The sequence below is a fragment of the Marmota flaviventris genome, chromosome 10, assembly GCF_047511675.1.
Source record: "Marmota flaviventris isolate mMarFla1 chromosome 10, mMarFla1.hap1, whole genome shotgun sequence".
NCBI classification, from domain to species: domain Eukaryota; kingdom Metazoa; phylum Chordata; class Mammalia; order Rodentia; family Sciuridae; genus Marmota; species Marmota flaviventris.
The window spans coordinates 39,785,586-39,806,460 of record NC_092507.1 but is presented as its reverse complement, the minus strand read 5'-3'; the positions used below and the strand labels follow the sequence as shown (position 1 = coordinate 39,806,460).

At 33.8% G+C, this 20,875-nt stretch overlaps 1 protein-coding gene across 2 annotated transcripts in view; it reads left to right on the top strand.

The window, feature by feature from the left end:
* Faf1 (Fas associated factor 1) overlaps positions 1-20,875 on the top strand; it is a 403,819-nt gene that overhangs the window by 287,715 nt on the left and 95,229 nt on the right. For both annotated transcript variants that reach the window (XM_027944976.2, XM_071617812.1), the window contains exon 13: positions 10,642-10,796. In XM_027944976.2, the coding sequence (XP_027800777.1) occupies positions 10,642-10,796 (155 nt within the window). The remainder of the gene's footprint in view (positions 1-10,641; positions 10,797-20,875) is intronic.

Here is a 20,875-nt window from a genome sequence, read left to right as displayed (position 1 = left end):
GTTGATCAACTTTATGATTTCCTTCCTTGCTCTTAACTATGAAGGATGCTCATCCAGTTGAAAGTTATAAATATTTATCACATGCCCCCTAAGGATCTGGGATATAGAGATTTCCTGCCCTCGATAATCTAGCAGAGAGAAGACAATATAAAACAGATCCATATAATACAATTTGCTATAAGGGGTTCCTCATCTACCATAGAAGTTCTGGCAGCAGGGGGGTGATTTCTAGAGGAGATAACAATGATATGAATCCTAAAAGATTAAAAAAAAAAACTTAGGCAAGTAACAGAATTCTGTAAAAATTTAAAATAAGTTCAATGACAGATTAAAATGAGGGAAATAAAATCAGTTTGTTATTAGTGGAGCAAAAATAAATAAATAAAAACCCAGTTGCTTTGCACGGAATAGAACTGGGAAAATCACTGAGGGCCACTCATGGAGGGGACTATGATTCTCTAGCATTAGCTGACATTTAAAAAATATTTTTAGTAGATCTTGTAGTGTATCTTTAGATAAGTGAGAACCAGTGTTATCCTCCTTAATTAAGTTTGCAAAAGAGTTACCACTGGCTATAACATGATTCCCTAGGAATTTCCAAAGAAGATTCTGTTTCTCTTGATAGGCTCCGTTGCTCTCATGCCTTTACCCCTGATGAATTTTCTTCTTCTACACAACAAAAAGTACCCTGGAGAACAGTTAAACATTTATACTAACAAAAAATCAAGAGCAATAAAAATCCCAGTGCCAGGGCTTATCTTCCATATGAAGATAGTTTCTTTCCCAGGCATCCCTTTGGGATACTGAGCTTTGATATCAGTAATCCTGTTAGAGTCCCTAGGTCTGACTTCAGGCCCAATACTTTTTCTAAATATCGTACGTAAGTTAAAGAGTACTCAGATCTTGATTTCTACTTGATAGCTCCATGACCCCAAATAAGTCATGAGCCTATTTCTAATCTGGGGAGAAGGGAAACAAGGAGTTGATGAGAATATCTACTTCATATGATTAAGGATTAAATGATGCTATCCATAATTAGTATCATTAATTATGGATAGTATCAACACTGTGGCTAAGATAGAAGGTGCTATTTAGCAATTTTAAACAAATAAAAAAAGACTGGTTTTCTTATTCAGTTTATGAACTAGCTCTAAGGACAGTTCCAGAAAGGAATTTTTGAGAACCCCTATGAGCATTTCCATCACTATAATGCATACTTCATTTTAATAGTGCTAATTATTTATTAAGTTTTAATATATATGTGTATGTATATAATATATATTATAATAATTAAATATATATTAATGTATATATATTTTATATCAGCCTATTTTATAGTAGTGCTATTTATACTGCCTTAGGTTAGGTTGAAAGAAATCTAGCTTTTATCTTTTATCAGAGTCTTTTAAGAAAAATAAGTACTACATAAATCTGAGTCCATAGCTCTAGTTGTTGAGTTTCTAGCATCCTATCATCCAGAAGACCAAGCAAATAAACTTCTCTATGCTTTGGAAAATATACCCAATCAACTCTTGTCTGTGGTACCTTTTAAATTTAAATTCTTTAAATGCAGGACAATTTCTTTTTTACAGTAATTTTGTATGTCAGCTAGTACAGGATCTTTTGCACATGTGTAAGACAAGACCTATGATGCTAATATTTTTTTTTTAGAAAAATACACAAATAATGTTTTTTGTGGGTGAAAAAAATAATACAAATGCACTTGAAGTATAATATGAAACTTACCACATAATTCCAAACTTGAAAGTAAACCCTATTAAATGTGTTTTTTAAGTAATTGTTAAAAAAGAAATCAGTAAACATGTATGTCAGTTGGAAAACTAACATAAGTACAGCTACACCAAATATGCTGTTGTATACTTAGATGTTCCATGAAACAGTATATTATTAGCACCATTTAGAATGTATCATTAATTCTTTAATTTAATCATAAGGTCTTAAAACTATAAAAATTTTTAATGACCTCATTAAAATCATGCTATAAAGCATTATAAATTAGTCAAAATTTTATTAGTTTTAATATATGCTGCCATGAGAAACTTTCTTTCTTATTTACTGCTATTCATGTCATCTTTTAAAAATGGTATTGGTAAATTTAGGAAAATATCAAAAGAAATTTTCCCTCATGAGTTTTATCCATATTTGCATCATTTCTCCCAAAGGGCCATCCTGGTCCTAGAAAGTTTTGTTGTTGTTGTTGTGTGTGTGTGTGATTTATGGTACTGGGGATTAAACCTAGGGCCTTCCCCATGCAAATCAAGTGCTCTACCACTGAACTACATCCCAAGCCCTAGAAAGTATTTTTTTATTCATATTACCTATTTTAAAAGGATGTAAAGCAAATTAGATCTCTAAGTATTTCATATGTAAGTTCAAGAAATCTGCTCCAAATCTAATCTTAAAACATTCTATCTTAATATTAAGGGGCATGATAGAGAATTATTAGGTCTGAATTCTGACTCCTTCCCATTTACTAGTTGCTACTAAATAGGTGTGTACTGTTAACCAGGTTACTCTACCTCCCCAAGCATTAATTTCTATATTTAAGACTTTGAAGTATAATACATACCTCACAATGTTGTTTAACAAAATATTAATGCTTACTGTGTAAAACATCTTTGTAATGTATGTGAAATTTATTTGAGATAGTTTGCTTCAAATCACGACAAATCTGGATTTGAAACTAAGCCCTAATACCAATTTGCTTTTTAAGTCTCCCCTTTGTTTTCTCTGAAATGGAGCTAAAATGAATCCTCACATAGATAAGTTATTCAAATATGCATGTTAGAGAAGATGAATAGGCCTATTTACTAGAATATAGGATATAGGTAGGAAAACAATAAGTGATAGGGCAAGAGAAAAGTATGGGAAAGGGAATCATCACAGAAATCTATGAATGCCAGCTATGAATACATTTTGTCATTTTTATTAGGCATTGGTTAGCTTTTGAAAGATGTTGAAGAGGATTATATTGTCAGGGCTATAATTTACAAAAGGAATAGTGATATGGTAGCAGTTGGCAAGATGGATTGGATAAAGTGACAGACTGATCTGGTGCATATTTGTATATGTGCGGCTATTGCACATATATAGTGCATATATATTGCATATATATTGTATGTTGAGCAATGATTAGAAAATCGTAGGACATCATAGTTTACAAACTTTGTGGCTCTAAATTTCACAACCTATTCTTCTTTGTACCTTTTCATACACATGTATCTTCTAGTATTCTATTTCTCTCCCACTCTATTTGAAGTGTTTAACAAAATGTAAAGAATAACATTGTTGAAAATTCATACCAGAAAGAGCTAATTACTCTAATTACTCTTGAAGAACTCCAAAAATCAATAAGAAAAAGGCTCTTATAGCATCGACTAGCAATATAAATACGTATTTCACAGAAAAGTTTTGGCTCAATACAAAAAACATGATTCATATATCATAATATAATGCAGATTAAAACCATATTAATATGTAATTTCACCTATCAAAATACCTGAAATGTTTCTACACATATGCTTATGCAAATAAGAAAGAAGATAAATATAAGGATATCTATGGTAGCATTGTTTAAATAGCAAAAACTGGATGTCCATTAGTAAAAGACTGATTAAATAAATAATGGTACATTCAAACGGTGGAATACCATGTGGCCATTAAAAATAATTATGGGGCTGGGAACATATCTCATTTAGTAGAGTGCTTGCTTCGTGTGTACAAGGCCCTGAATTCAATCCCCAGCACCACACAAAAAAAGTTACCTCATAGATATTAATGTAAAATATATATATATATATATATATATATATATATATATATATATATATTCTACATTAATATATGTATGATCACGATCTATTAAGTGAAAAATTTGAGGTGCATAATAGCATATATGACATGGTTTATATTATAAAAATCACTTGTGGTAGGTAGGTAGGTAGATAAATAGACGACAAAAAATATCTAGACAACTCACTTACTATGACTTCAATCACAATGTTGAGTCTCAGGTTTATATACTTTGGTACACATGGCACTTCACATACTTGCACACTTGATGATTACACTATTCCAAACACGTAGGCCATCTTCTCTGGATTAATTGGGCTAGACTATATTAACAATAAAGATGCCTCCTTCTCCATTACATGAAGATAAGACTAGAGTCACCTCAAGCAGTAAGCTCCATGCTTTCTTTTGTGTTTATCCAATCCGAATCCTCGTTGACCTTCTGATGATAAGTCTTAATAACTAGAAGTACAAGATGAAGCTTTTTCAATATCTGTCAGTTCATTTGCCTCAAGCCAAAGTTAATCCCCATTGGTATATAACTTAGGGCCCGCTGGTATAATGTGAGAATCTTCCTGTTAGGACAAAAACTAATCCATAAATGCATGTCTTTTTCTTCTTATTTTCTGAATTAACGATATAGTTCCATAGACTATCATTTTATATATGATTAAGGATTTCTTACAGCTATTATTAATAAAAGGGGATTTGATTTTTTAACAGAAAAATGAAATGTAATAATGGCTTAAGCAAAATAAAAGTTAATTTCTCTTTCTTTCATGAAATTCTGAGATCGTCTGTCCAGGCCTAGTATGGTACCTCAAAGAGTCAGAAACTCAGTGTACTTTCATGTTGCTTTAATGGCAAGGTTTGGATGATGTCATGATTCAGGATGGGTATTAGAACTCCAACAAACACTTCTGTTTAAATTGTCCAGAACTTAGTTACAGAACCACAGTTGATTAACAAGAGTCCAAGAAATGTAGTTTTTAGTTGTCAGCCACTAATCTAATTAAAAAGATGAATGAGAAAAAATTCATATCTGCCCATTGGTTCTTCACTCTTTAAAAATTACTAGTTGGGTGTTCTTTGGACAGACTGGGAGATTGCCACTCAACCTTTCCGCACTATTAACTAAATTCAAAATTCATCTTAAGTCCTAGAGAAATCTGTTACTGTGTCCCTAGTTTTAAAATTCAGCTCAAGTATCAATTTTACTCATGACCATTGATTTGCTATCCTTACCCCCTCACCATTCCCATGTAGGCTGAGTGTTGTATTTTTTTGACCTCCAGAACTGCATGGCACCCAAGCACAGAAAATTGAAGTAATTTTTCCAAGGTCCACAGAGCTAAGAGGTGGTAAAGTAGGAATTTTGAATCCAGTGTGGCTGCCTCTATTCTTACCATGTTATTATGTCATGATTAAATGCTTAGCTGGACCTGTGAACATCCATAGCAGTATAGTAGAAGTAAGGGGTATACTAGAATGATTCAAATTAGATCCTGGATTTAGTAAGTAAAACAGCTACCCATGTTGGGTTTCTTAGTAGCTTCTTTGGCACATGTGTGTTTGGTTTGGAAGAGTGTTTAAAATAAATCAGTGAGATAGTGATATAAATCACTAATCTCTTTCCCAAAGTCTTTTGTCCCACCTTAATTAAGTATTTTGGGGAAAATTTGAATATGAACTCTATATTAGATGATATTAGTGCAGTAATATTAAATGTCTTTGGTGTGATAAAGATACAGTGGTTATATCTCAAGAGACAGATACTAAAATATTTGTGGTGGAAGCATGTTATCTGCAACTTTCAAATAATTCAAGGAAAGAAGTATAAAAAGAATGATAAAATGAATATGGGCAAATGTTAATAATTGGTACATCTAGATAAAGAATAAATGGGTGTTTATTAGAACCAGTATATCACTTTTTATGTAAATAAACCATCTCCAAACTTAAAAAACAAAAGCCTGATAATAGTAATGATTCTGATTATTATGGTAATGATAATGATGAAGATCAGAAGTGGGAAAAAGAAATAAAGTCAAGTCCCAACATACACAGAGTACATAATTTTATACCTTAATTCTTTTTTTTTAATTGTAGTTGGACACAATATCTTTATTTTGTTTATTTATTTTTATGTGGTGCTGAGGATCGAACCCAGGGCCTCGCACATGCTAGGTGAGCGCTCTACCGCTGAGCCACAACTCCAGCCCTATACCTTAATTCTTCCTACTCTGAACTACCATTTCTAGAAATTATTTGTGATATCATATTAAAATAATTGAACACACAGATTATGGATATTTTGTCACTCAAAAAGAAACACTTCCATTTTAGTCCTTCACTGTTTCCTGAGTGTTCTGTGACTGGCTCATTTTGAGACATAGCTACTTTCTTTCAGTTCTAGTGTTCTTTGGTTCTATGATATTGTTTAAATACAATAGCCAATGCCACTCAAGGCCAAGTTACATTGGTTGCTGTCAGCTGGGCATTTCCTAAACATCAACTTAGTACCTTAGCTTCTAGATTGGAATGTGAAGATTAGTGAGGCACTGACGACACAATGAGCATCCCAGATACTATTGCCAGTAGGAGCTGCTTAATCTTTAATACATTTTCATGACTATGATTTCTTTCAGAATTGCTTTCAAACCCCTTTTATTTGCATGGTTAGTCCCGGAATCTTCATCCTAACATACTTTTTATTCAGTACCTGCTGTGGGGCCCTGCATAATAAATAGATGCTTAACCTACTTTGTGCACAATCTTTATGACCTTTCTTACCCCATGATCATACAACTGGTAAATGGCAGAACTCATTTTAGAACAGAGCTTTCTATTATTTTAAAGCTTGGAGACCATTCTTTATACTGTGTTACCAAAACCTAGATCACAAAATGGACATATGAGAATAGTGAAGCTGAGTTGTTTGCCTTTATGATCTACCTGAGTTAGACCCTCTGCCAAATTAGAAAATACAAATAAAATATAGTCTTTTTAGTACCCCAATATTATCATTGTTACATGATTAAATGTTTACTTCCCAACATACCCACCCACCCCCAATTATTTAAGAGCAAAGGAACTTTGTTTTATTCATCTCCATATTCTCAATCTCTAACACATGGCACTCTGTAAATGTTATTGAACTAAATTATTAATGGACCAAAGGAAAAAAATGGTTATAGTAATGGAAAACAAAACACTATCTTAATGCTTTTTCTGTGTACTCTATGCCCCTTCTTCACAGAAGCAGTTTTCTGATTACTTTGCCATTTCTACTCTTCCAGATTGGTTTATGCCGAATTCAATTCTGTTTTGCCCTACCTAAATTAAGCTCAATTAGGTAATCAGAAATCTGAAACTGGACCTCGTTTATCATGCCTATAATTAAAATAGACTGTATAGCCCAAATTTAGTAGCATTTGCATATTATTGTGTTTGTTTTTTGACAACTGTCATAACAGCAAAAGAAATTTTTTTTGTTATTGTTGAATGCTTATCCTGTCAGAGAGATGAGAGCATTTTAATATTATTCCATTTCCCTTTTGAAAGCTGCTGTGGGCGTGCCCCCAGCCTGAAGATCTTTTCCTGATACTCTTTTTTACCATCTTCTTTCTCACATTCAGTTTAGAGTTTAAAGTGGGAATTTTTTTTAAGTGTGTTTTCCTGGCATCTCATGTTTAACAGTGTCAGGGGTTTGTGTCCCTGGAACGAAAACTGTTTCTCCAGAGCCTTTTTTCTCTCAGCTTCTAGTGAAAAGAGGGGCGAGGCGAGCCAGTCGCTTACCACAAAGCAGTGCCACCACAAAGGAAAGATTAAGGGTTTAGAGAGAGGTCAATGTGGGTTTTTCTCTAACTAAACACTTTCCTAAAGTTTCCTTGTGGAAAAATAATGAAGTCATCTCAGAGTTTTTAAAGAATTTTTATTTCTTTTTCACCGTCTGCATTCGCTTGTCTTCTCAGCATGGATGTTTAATCTTCCTAGGCTTTGTGAATTGGCCCAAATGAATAAGTGGTGAGCTGTCTCTCTAGGAGCTAGAGGCTTATTCTAAGGGCCTAATCACTGAGTAAACACATCTTTGCCCTCCCTCTCACAACTGCGATATAATAGTCGAGATTCTAGCACAGTAACCTGGATATTGCAGGGACCAATGCTTTGAAATGCAGAATGGTTGATCCTCCAAAACAGACAGTCCCTGATCTTCGCCCGCCTCTTTCTTCTTTTTTAAATTAAATATTGCCAAAGAGATGCTGTTTTATTGCTTGATATTGTGCATTAGTGCCCTGGATTTCCAAGTTTAGTTTCAGTCAACACTGTGGGCTTCACTTATGGGGAACTCTGCATGTTGGGTTTCTTAGTAGCTTCTCTGGCACATGTGTGTTTGGTTTGGAAGAGCATTTAAATTAAATCAGTGAGATAGCGATATAAATCACTAATCTCTTTCCCAAAGTCTAAATGTTCCATTACAATGTTCTTGAGAGAAATAGGCATTTTAAAGATTTAGCAATTGCTATTGTTTGGTGAGAAATATGCTGATTTAAAAGTAGACAGCTCTCTTGTTCCCAGTGTCTCATTAAATGTAGTTGCTGAGATACGATCAAGCTGAATTAGAGGTTGACATCCCTCTATCTTTTCAGTTAGAGATCTCCTAAGAAGAGGAGCTCTGAATTTGTTTGCAGCCAGGTTCACGATCTTTCCCTAAAGCAGCAGATTCTTGATTCACTTACTAAAACTGATTTAGCATTGTCATTGCCATGTGGTGTCTTTTTTTGCTATGGGGCCAAGGTTAATATCAGCATTCAGGTTGTTTTCCTCAAACAGGCTGGCACCTATGCTAGTTTAGGTTGTAAAGAAGTCAGAAAAAGACCTAGACCTGACCCTTGAGAGACTTAGTCTAGAGGAGAAACTGGTAAACAATTATACTAGTGGGAAGAGCTAGCCACGCGGGAAAGGAAGCTCTTAACTTTGCCTAAGAGAATCAGAAATGGTTTCATAGAGGCATTTGCTTTGAACCTTCAAGGTTGAGTCAGAATTTACCAAATAAGTATTTCTCCAACAATATATCTGATTGCAAACTTCCTGCAGACATCAACATAGATGAAGATACCCTGTGTCTTTCCTGTTCACCACTTTATCATTTGTACTTCTTCCTAGGCCTGACACATTGAGTATTTGAACAAATGCTTGTTAAATGAATGAATAGATGAATTAACACATAGAAGCAGGGTGAGATCAGCCAAACTATTTATACAGGAACCCTGACCTTATTCCTGTTACATGCAGTTTCTGAGGCCTGGAAGCACTGATGTTGTAAGCAGTGTAGCAGCTTCAAGTTATGAGTGCTCCCACATGCCTTGACTATGGTGTGGTGATTTCCTTGCTACATTGTAGTATCAGAGATAGAACACTAGACTTGGATTCAGTCAATCTGGTTTGTAGTCCCCAGTGTGTTTCTTACAAACTGGTTGTGGAATTTAGCACAAGTCAGGGTTCTAAACCTCAGTTTCCTCATATGCTAATGAGGTTAGTACTTGTTTTACAAGTTTATTCTGGAGGTAAATGTAAAAATAGCAGGATGATTTTAGAATTTTAATCTGTTTACCTTTATTTAATATATTTACCTCTTTTATAGTACAAAATTTTCTTTTGAGAAAAATATTTTAATGATTATTTTTAAGGCATTGTTACAATTTGGGTTCTTTATCAGGATACTTCCAAGCATCAGACATCATTAGGCATTCATTAGTATGAGTCTTTATTTAAGAATTACACCCTGCAAATGTTTAGTTAACGACTACCATCATATTCCTTACTTAATATGAATGGAAATATCTTAAAACTTCCTTGAAATTTTCCTCTGGCAGAATTTCACTTATTGGTTTATATGTTTTGTCGTTCCTTTTCCTGATAACTGTGACTCTTACACTTAGCTCTTCTATAAGGTAGCATTAATAAGTTAGTCAACAGAATTTGGGTTATTTCATTTTTGTCATTATTGTAGCTGACATATTGCAAATTATATTGTTCAATTTTAGTTTTTAATTTGAGTTATTTTATTGAATACCCAACTATGACAGGACGTTTTTAAGACAGCAAATGTCATTTCTTAAGGACAAGTTCTATCATGGCCAAAAGAAAAAATAATTTTTCGTAGGAGAAACTACATTGGATATCTTATAAAATTTAAACCAAAAAAGAATTCATGTCGACTGCATATTTTTAAACATCTTTTCAAATGGTAATTAAAATTACATATTCATAAATAAGGACTTTAATATGGGAATATATTAAGCATTTTGAAATTACTAGTAGATCTAAAACAGAACTTTATTTCAGCCCTTTTTCTTTCAAGTAGAAGAGACTATTCAGTGTTCAAATTAAAAACATAAAGAATATGTAAGAGATGTTTTGCCATCCAATCTTAATGATTAATTTTTTTTCTGCATAGTTAAATGCCTCAGAGTTAATATTTCTCTTTTACATAAAGATGTATTGAACATAAAGAATGGTAAGTCCATTTTATTTAAAGAAAATGCAATTCTCTTGCAAATTTTGCTTCCACATGTTAATAGGAATCTATGCTAGCAATCTGTAAAACTAGATGTAATCCTACTTGCCTCTTTATTTAAAGTGTAAGGAGGCAAAAATTGTTTATACTGTAGATGCTTTAGGAACTCCAAATGTAAGGTACGCTTTTAGGGAATAGCATTTAATTTTTGTCTTTGCTGTTCATTTATATTGATTATGCCTCTCCAAAATGCAAGAATCTTTCATTGATGGGTATTTTAATTGATTGGTATTTTCTCCTCTTTGCAGAGAAAGCTTCTTGCTATCTACCTCCACCATGATGAAAGTGTACTAACCAACGTGTTCTGCTCACAAATGCTTTGTGCTGAATCCATTGTTTCTTATCTGAGTCAAAATTTTATAACCTGGGCTTGGGATCTGACAAAGGACGCCAACAGAGCAAGGTAATATTCTGTTCACAAGTTGTAAGTTGGTCTTCTGTTTTTTAAAAAGTCATTATTGTGTTTGGCTTCTTGTCATCATAAATATTTTTCATCTTTAGCATTAACGCTTCTATTACATTTCATTAGATAAAAACTATTTGTTATAGCTACATATGCAGTTATTTACAATTTGAAAACATAACTTTAAAAAGACTCTGCTTAAATTCAATAATAACCTGAAAACAAAAATATATTTCTCTTTTTTTGCAATAAGACAGATAGTATATATTTCTAGTTTGTTGATTGTTTAAAGAAAATCAGTGTTTTTATGATGCTCATAAAAGGCAAAGCAAGTCTAACGCGTAATCCTAGTAGTAGGTTTATTTTTTTAATAACTTCAGTGAAGAAGGCAGGACATTCTGGACCAGTCCAGTGAAGTTGGTAATAGCTTAACTCTAGCATATGCTAATTGATGTAATCGCTTTATTGCACACATTCTTTTGCACACAGCCAGCAATGCATCCATATTCTCAAAAGAAAAAAAATCCCTTTCCTATTTGTCAGTATAAGTATAGTTAATTTGTTAATCATAATTTCTTTAAATGATAAGTAATTCTTCATATTTTACCTTTCTGAGTTTTCCATCTGAAATATATTTTCAATATGTGTAATTACACATGTGACTGTAACATCCCATGATGCTATTTTGGATGTGTTAACACAATCATAACACAAGACTGCGGGCTTATGAACAGGAGGTTAAATTAATTCATTTCAAGAAAGCCTATTATAGTTACCTAATTTAAATGATTATAGATTAATTAGAAATTATCCGATTTATATTTTTATTATTTTATGTCTCACTGAATTTTTTATTATCATTCAGACTTTGCTTTATGTTATCTGAATCTGAAAAGAAAGAAAATTCTTCCCTTAACTGTGAGCCAAAAAAAAAAAAAAAAGTTGAAGCAATTTCTTCATCTAATACTTAATTTCTTTAAGCAAATGGCTAGGAAATTTCCTAGGATGACTTTGTTCTGCCTTGGAAATATTCCCTGTTATACATAAATAAAGAACCTCTAGCACCTGTATTTGTTTAAATTAAATCAGGTTATTATTCACACTCAGTTAAAGGTGATGAAAAGCAGTGCCAAAAACAGATAAAAATGCAGCATCGAAGGTCTTTCATGAGGCAAAATACATAGACTGGAGACGTGGCTAAATCTTTTGCCATTCACTGGCAGTAAGGAATCTCCTCCTTTCCTTTTATCCACAACTTGATGAAGAAGGAAACACTATTTCTAAACCATCTGTAGTGGCTAAGTTCAGTAGGCTGCCTGCTGTTATTTTGTTCTATCCTCCATTTAATTCCTTAGTTCCTTTTATTTTACAATGACAAAAAATTGCAGTGTAGTTTCTTTTGAAAAACAGTGTTTGAGGGTTTTTTTTTTATGACTGGCAATCAACAGCCATGTAATTGCTTTGTTATGTTTTACTAAAGAAGTCTGTTAAGTAGCACAACTTTGATACACTAGTAATAAGAGTTTGCAGGTTACAGAGACACCTGTGGTGACCAAAGCGACAGAAGCTGCTTATTAGAAAGAGCCAGTACAGCTGTGTCCTATTAACTCCTTATGACACTTCTTTAAAAACACTAAATAAAGGCCTGTTTAAGGCTTTAGAGCTATTTCTCAACGAATTGTAGGACTGACTATGAAGTATGATAAGATATTTCTGTCTTCATTTTAAAAAATGGGATATTTCATTAACTGTCATGAAAATAAAAGGAAGTGATATTATAGACTGAAAATAGAAACATCTAGGAATTCAACTTAATAAACATTTATAGGAAACACAGAGTAATATAGAAGAAAAGAGAACGGAATGATTCCTAGAATTTTAAGATAATTGCCATACTTATTCAAAGTTCACTTCTGTTCACATTAAAAGTCAAGAACTATTTTAAGCTGTGTTCCATTCTCTATATTAAAGTAACAAAACAACATAACTCTTTTTGATGTACAGTTCCATCATTATTACTGTTAAGAAAATAGGAAACATTTTTAAACCTAAGATTAGCATTTATTAGAGTGTCATATTCCCAAAAAGAGAGTAAAAGTGGGTCTCCTTTGATACATTGAAACTAAGAGAATTAGGCTAATTTATTGCCAAAAATGAATGTTTTAGCTTAGCCACAATTTTCTTATCAGGTGTCATAAATTCATCCGAATAAAATTATCTAATTGGGTTTCTTGCTGTATGATCTTTCTTGGAATTTTATAAACCATATTTATCCAAAGGTATTTATCATGAAAATCTATTACATCATTTATTTGATCTTTTTAACTTTAACTAACCTCAAACTTTCATTCTCATTTTACAGAAGACTGCTTGTGTTAATATTTGTCTATCATTGGGCTACATATCAAAAATTACTACATATCAAAAATGATGTGCCATCATTTACATAACTAGAGAGCTGAAATGAGGAAATACAGAAGTATGGAAATGAGGAAAGTACTGAAATGAGGAAATACAGAAGTCTAGGCATCAAAAACAAGATTGTAGGGGCTGGGGTTGTGGCTCAGTGGTAGAGCACTTGCCAAACACGTGTGAGGTACCAGGTTTAATCCTCAGCACCACATAAAAATAAATAAATAAAATAAAGGTATTGTGTCCAAATACAACTAAAAAATAAATTAAAAAAAATAAGATTGTAGCTCTGGCTTTTTAACTGTTTTCTATATAACCGTAATAATAGTTTTTGAATAAATTTATGGCGGATAGTTTTTCTTGTCCCATCTTGGCTATCCTAGTTCTGACAAATCATATAAATGTAGAGAGACCTGGACCTGTAAGCTATTTAACTTGTATGCTTCCCTAGTGGTTTCTAGGACTACCACCTGATGTTATACCTCTAGACATTGATGTCCAAGATGGGAAGGATCTTGCTGATCAAATATATTTTTGCTTAAGGTATATTCTGATTAATGCTATAGAAACATTAATCCTCCAAGCACAATTTACTGTGAATCTCTGGTGTGTAGAAGATAAATGAAGGATATTGAACTCATGTGAATGCTTTGGTGAAGTTACCAGGATATTAATATCACTTGTTATTATAAATTAAATTCTAGGTGAAAGAAACTCAGAATTTATCAAATAAATATATACATCCAATTCCATCTAAGAATGCTACTTATAATTTCAGTGTTGTATATTTAAATGGAATTTCTTTTAAAATTCTATGGTTTGTTGACAGCTGTATCAATGGATTTCAGGGCCATTCTTTCTTAAAGTCATAGGATGAAAGCCCTAGGTTATCTTAAGAGGTGCTAGAGGGTATAATTTCTTAACTGTTCATTTTACTAATGAACCTGATAGTAGGATATACCTATAAATGAAAGAGATAGAAACAGGTAATAGTAAGCAAGGGGACCTTGCAAAATCACTCCTGGACATGACTAAAAAATATTTTAAGAAAGTTTTTATATTTCTTCACATTTATTCATTGAGTAAATATTTACTGAATATTTAGTATAAACCAGGAATGGTGCTAAGAACTGAAGATGAAAAGTTGAGCAAGACAATCCTAACTCTCAAAGCACTGAGAGTCTAGGAATCAAGGCAAACAAAAGTGGCACTAGGCACAGTGGCACACACCTGTAATCCTAGCAGTTCAGGAGGTTGAGGCAGGGTTTCAAGTTCAAGGCTAGCCTCAGAAAACCATGACTCATATTTTAAAAATAATTTTAAAAGTCACACAAAAGAGATAATATATAATGTATGTGAAAGGTGCTTTAGGAGTAAACCCCATAGGGAATTGTTACGCATAAGGAAGTCAGAGAAGGACTTTAAAGAGATGACATACAGAAAAATGTGAATAGAATTTTACTTTTTCTATTCAAAAATTTTTGTATTAGTAGCATTCCTAGTCTGTTAGGTTGTGGCTTTTTTATTCTTTACAAAGAGTATTGGTATTATTTAAAGCATCATTATTAAGTATCTGGAATGAAGGGTCAGTGCTTGAGATAATTGTTGAGGAAAGAAAGATGGAAGGGAATTGGCCAACTAATGTAATCCTGTATGGTCTGAACCAGATTGAGGATTAAGCCAATAAACTGGGAGGGACAGATCCATAAAAGTATTGTTATTGATCCATCCCAGTATTGGCATATGCTTACAAGCAGTTGGTGGAACAGAGATCAGATATCTTTTGGATGCATAACACGTAGAAAACCATCATGGTTTAACTAAAACAATAAGAATATTTTGAGTGCAATGTACTCTTAGTGAATTAATACTTAGCTGTGAAAGGATAATTTCTTAAAATTCAGGACAAATATCACTTCCTAGAAGCCTTAGCTTTCCTCATCTTCCACTTGAGTCTGGGTTCAAATGCACTTTCTATGTGTTCCCATAATATTCCTATAGTAGCTTGTTTTAATAGCACTCATTACAGTGTACAGTTATTGGTTATCTGCCTACAAGGTTGTCAACTCCCTAAGGGTGGTATATCTATAATCTTATACATTACATAATGCCTTTTAAAAATTAAATACTGGGACTGGGCTTGTGGCTCAGTGGTAGAGCACTTACCTAGCACATGTGAGGCATTGGGTTAGATCCTCAGTACCACAAAAAAATGCCTAAACAAAATAAAGGTATTATGTCCATCTACAACTAAAAAATAATAATAATAATTTTTAAAAATTAAGTACCAAATTGGTAATAAATAATCTATGACAAGCTTATTGTGAAAGCAATGGAAATTAAGCTTCGGTAATGGCAAGAGCATTGGTCCTCTAACTGTGTCATCTTCCTCTGTAACTACTAATAGGACTAATAAAACTAATAAAAGCCTTTGTTTCCATGCATAATGAACTAAAAATGTCCAGGCTGAATACTTTGTCTTCTGCAGGCCCTAAAGGGGTCCTAAAATATCATGGCCTGTACCTAGGGCCATACATACCCTGAGACCATCTGAAAAAGGGATTGAATTCCAACCTAATTGAGTTCATTTAAGGGTTCCAGAGTTTCCTGCACAGACTTTGCCAAGTCTCTGTGCTATCCCAAAAGTAATCCCAAGTTGAGCCATTGTCAGATGGTACTGAATCTTCTGAAGTGGTGATGGCAGTGATTAAAATAAACATGTTCACGGAATCAACATGCTTGCCTGTTTATTTGGTAAGATATGCCAAGTAATCAGGCACATTCCATTTGGGCACCATCAACATTAACTATAAATAATACTGTGTAACTACCATCATAGTAAGTGTTAAGTTGCTTTCATCTATTCAAAATATTTGGACATATATCACATGTATTGAAACATTGCCCTCCATGATGAGTGGGTTCTTGACTAAGTTACTTTATCAAGGAAGGGTAGAGTAGATCACAGCATTGACCTGTAATAAGTGCATTAGTGGTTATCTCCTGTTCTGACTAGAAGGGCCCACAAGGCAAATATAGGTGCTTGTATAAATGATCTAATTCCAGAAGACTTAAAATTAAACATTGACTTTGACTAGGGTAGTGACATCTGGGTAATCAGCCAGCTATGAATACCAGTGTGTTAGTTGCTTAAGTGAAAGTTCCTGAGGTAAAATGTTGTATGTGCTACAAAATGGTTAAATCAGGCTTTGCACGCTACTTCTAAGCAGTATTCAGAGTAATGTAAAGAGTTCTCCAAGAACTCTGATAGTGCCCAGGTTACACAGGTTGCATGCTATGTGTATAATTCATCGTTAATACCAATGTTCACAAGATAATTCTATTGCCTGTGGCTTTTAGCTTTTGAACTTAATGCCCTTGGCTGCTGTATTTAAGGTTACTGCAAACTTCCTCTACTGTGCTAACAGGTACTTGTTAGCCTTAATGTTCAAGTAATAATTTTCCACATAATCTTTGGCAAGAGTTAATTAACTTAAAGCATGTATTATCACTAGGCCATCTTCATCTGTACTTTCCATCTTAGTAATTAGCCATATTCTCAGTGGCTTACCCATAATTCCTGACCACTCAGTGGTTCATGCCTGGCTGAAGCCTAGCTGACCATGTTAGCCTAACCCCACACTTCCATTTGATCCAGCAAATATAGCCCAGGTGTGGGGTCTACATGGGAGACACAAGGAGTGTTAATTTCCAGCTGCTACCCTAAGAGCAAATATGTATTCTACAGAGGAGAGCAGATAAAACAGATGAACATGTTGTGGTCAGGGTACTAAGACTTCCAGAGAGCCTTCTTGCCAGATGTCCATATAATTTTCTCCAACTTCTTTATTCCTTTTGTGCAACATTTTCCTTCCAGTACTTTTAAAGGAAGTGTATTGCCATCCTAAACATCCCAGGTCAAGGGCTTAATTAATGCTTTAAAATAAAGGTTCCAAAACACCAGGAGAGTTTGTCATTTTCTCTCTGGTTTGTTTTGTGAAGAGGGAGGAGAGAAGGTGAGGAGGAACCCCTCCTGTTCCATGATTACATCCTACCCACTCATTTTCTCCTTTTCTCCTCTGCTTTTGATTTTTAGTGACGGTCTTAACAGAATGTCAAGATCAATTTGCAGCATGGTTTAACTCAAGGTTTGCGTTCTGCCAGCAGCAATTGTCCCTGCAAACAATGCCGTGTGTTCTTGTAACTTCAGAAGCTTTAAGAAGGATCATGGCAAGGGCAGCATCTAATGACTTTATTAGTATAGGGTTTCAAAATGGGCTCAGTAATTGTTCATATCTCTTTGTCAGCAAGTCATAATTACTGCTCAGCATTGTCCAGTAGTACACTTGTGAATAGTTTCCTAATAGTACTGAAAGGAAGGGAAAGGGGGAATGGATAAAAGGTGATGGCCTTTTAAGATTGAGAACAAACCAATCTCTATGTAGATGATGGCTAAACTGTTTATAATACATTCTTCTCTCTTTAAAATAGATAATCCTTTTAAAATGTCCTTCAAGATAATTTAAAATTACCAGTTTACAAGCTTCCCCCCTCCCCTCTGATCTGGACATTTCCCACATTTCTACCTACTTCTACATGTATAACTGCCTGATAGTAAGTGCTTTGAATCTGGTTCAAAGCATTTGGGTGGGGGTATTTTTCTCCATATTCATCTACCTAATGCTATTTAGGAAATATGCATTTAACTCAGATACAGTTGTCAATAAACAGTATATATGAAAACTGTTGTTTAGAAAGAATAATACAAAGGTGATACTATTGACAAGCCAGTTCAAAGAACATTATAAATTTTTTTCAAATCCTGTTTTTCTCATGCACTATATTATTATCTAGTTGGTATTTCTGCTAAGCGCTGTGTGCTTCGAATATTCTAGGTATCATGATTATAAGAATCACAGCATTTCAAAAAATTTTCACCATGTCACATTGCCTGAAATCTGAGTGTGACACCAAGCCTTGGGACCTTTATGATCTATTGCCACATCCTTTTCTGTTCTATGACTCCATGTGGTGTAATTGTAAAGTTATGTACAAATTGTCAATCCCAATACCTAATCGTCTTGTACTTTAGAATATATACATTCAAATAAAAAAACAATATGGTTGTGAGAGGTAGTTGATCCACTATTTATATAGGTTTCAAAATGTAAAGCAAATGAAACAAATTCCCAAAATAAGATATTTATAAACTGAAATATCTTAAAACATATGTGCTCCATCAGGTCTTTTGCTTTTCTTATTGTATGAAATTGAAAAGGTCTCCAAAATTTGTTTTTTTTTAACTGCTGTGTCATTATTAATAATTTTTATATTCATGGGTACTTCTGAAGAATTTTTAACTAATCATAACACCTATGCCATTTAAATTAGTAGTACATTTTTCCTCTTCCATGAATACTAGTAGTAAAGCAGAAAAATTAATATTATAATAAAAATTATAAAATAAACAGATTTGTTCTGTGATTTTAAAATTACTTGTGGAACAAGATGTAGTGGCACATACCTGTAATCCCAGCAACTCAGGAGGCTGAGTCACGAGGATTACAAGTTCAAGGCCAGTGCTAGCAGCTTAAGGAAGACCCTCAACAACTTGGTGAGACACAGTCTCAAAAAAATATAAAGGGCTAGGGATGTAGCGCCTCTGGCTTCAATCTCCAGTAACACAGGAAAAGAAAGAGAAAGAAAGAAAATCAATGTGGAAACTGGATCCTTTGACATTTTGTCCAGTATCTGCCTATCAGTCTGCATAGACACTCAAGGTTTTATGTCAACAGTCTTAACGATCTGTTCTGCCAAATATTACCACCAAAAAGTGGATAAGTATCTATTAGACTGGAATTGGGGAATAAAATGGAATCCTGTTTCTTCTGAGTTTAGATAACTCATTAGGGAATAGATTTGGTGTCCTTTTCTCAAGCATATTTTTTTTAAGGAGAGAGAATTTTTTAATATTTACTTTTTAGTTTTCGGGGGACACAACATCTTTATTTTTTTTTATGTGATGCTGAGGATTGAACCCAGCGCCCCGCACATGCCAGGCAAGCGCGCTACCACTTGAGCCACATCCCCAGCCCACAAGCATATTTTTTATGATTCTGAACTTGATAGCATTAAGTAATAGAAAAGAGTGATAGTTTTGTATTGTTCACAAACGAAGCATAAACTATAGAACTTTTTAAGAAGCCATCTATTACGAGTTACTATGAGCAAAGTCCTGTTAGGCATGTAAGAGAAGTGTAAGATGAGAGTTACTACATCTTATTGGGAATTAAACACATCCTTAGCAGCACAATTTGCAGCCATGTAGATCTTTTTCTCCATAATATGCTTGACAGATATTGCTCCAATCTCTGCCTAAATATTAGAGAGAACAGTGTTTGAGGAGCTGGTCTAAAAGCTGGACAGTTCTTTGCTATAGTGCTTCTTCTATAGAAGCCTTCCATACTTTCTTGGTTTTGGTTCTGGTTTTGTATTTATCTGAAATAAGCCTAACTTATCTCCTCATATTACATTCCACTGTCAATTTCCCTATAGCTCTCCTTTGCTCATTTTCCCTGCATTTTCTTACCAAATACAATTAATTCTTTCCACTGTTATTTATAAAATAGTCTCCTGTAAAGGTGCAAGGATTCAACATAGTGTTCCAGAGGTTTGTTTGGTACTGTGTACAAACTATTCTGGAATTTAATTATTGGTTTCTGTCAAACTCCGGAAGTCAACTGAAACCCCCTACTTGTTTTTCAAACTTGAATTGATAATAAACCATATATCTGCAATTTGCTACTGATGCAATTAATTGAAAAGATCTTTGGGGGGGGGGGGTACAAATTCTATTAACTTTCACAAATTTATCACTCACCTTAACTTCTTGTTTCTACTCTTTGATAATCCTCTTAGTTCCTAGATGTGTCCAACTCCAGAAAATTTTTCTGTGGTTACCAATGGAAACTATACCACCGCATATATTTTTATTTAAAACATCTGATTCTGACCACTTCTTCATAGTAGTCCCACTCATTCAAATATAATAAGTACTTGTTTTTTAAATCTTCGTGTAGTCTCCAGTCTGTTACCCTACCACTTTCTCTCACTCTACCCAACCTTTCTGTCTGTAATTTTTATTTCCCTCTTTGTCCTATGTAGATTTTGAGATTCATCATTATCAATTTCTGGTGATATTTTAAACTCCATTCAATACATTCACTTTGTTGGACCCACTTATTTGCCTTCCCTTTGCCTTTGTGGTTAAACACTTCTGGAGAAAATCATACTAACTAGTGAGCATACAGTAATGCTAGGTAAGCCTACTAGGATTCTCTAGTTAAGTCTTTCTTCCTGGGTGAGATCTCTAGATGATACCACATATTTATCAAAAACATCACACACCTCTTCTCCCTTTCACAGCTGCCCTCACTAGTTGTTTAAGAAACAGAAGTCATCAGTCCTTTAGGTCTCAGTGTAAATGTCCCCTCTTGAGAAAAGTCTGATGAACCTTTCTAAAGGTGGCTTTCCCACCATCATTCTTGTTCATAGCACCCTCCTTGAGCTTTCCATAAGACATCAGTTTTACATATTTTACATATTTTTAAATTAATTTTCTAATTCTTCCACTAAAATATAAGCTTCATAAGAGCAAAAGTTGTGTG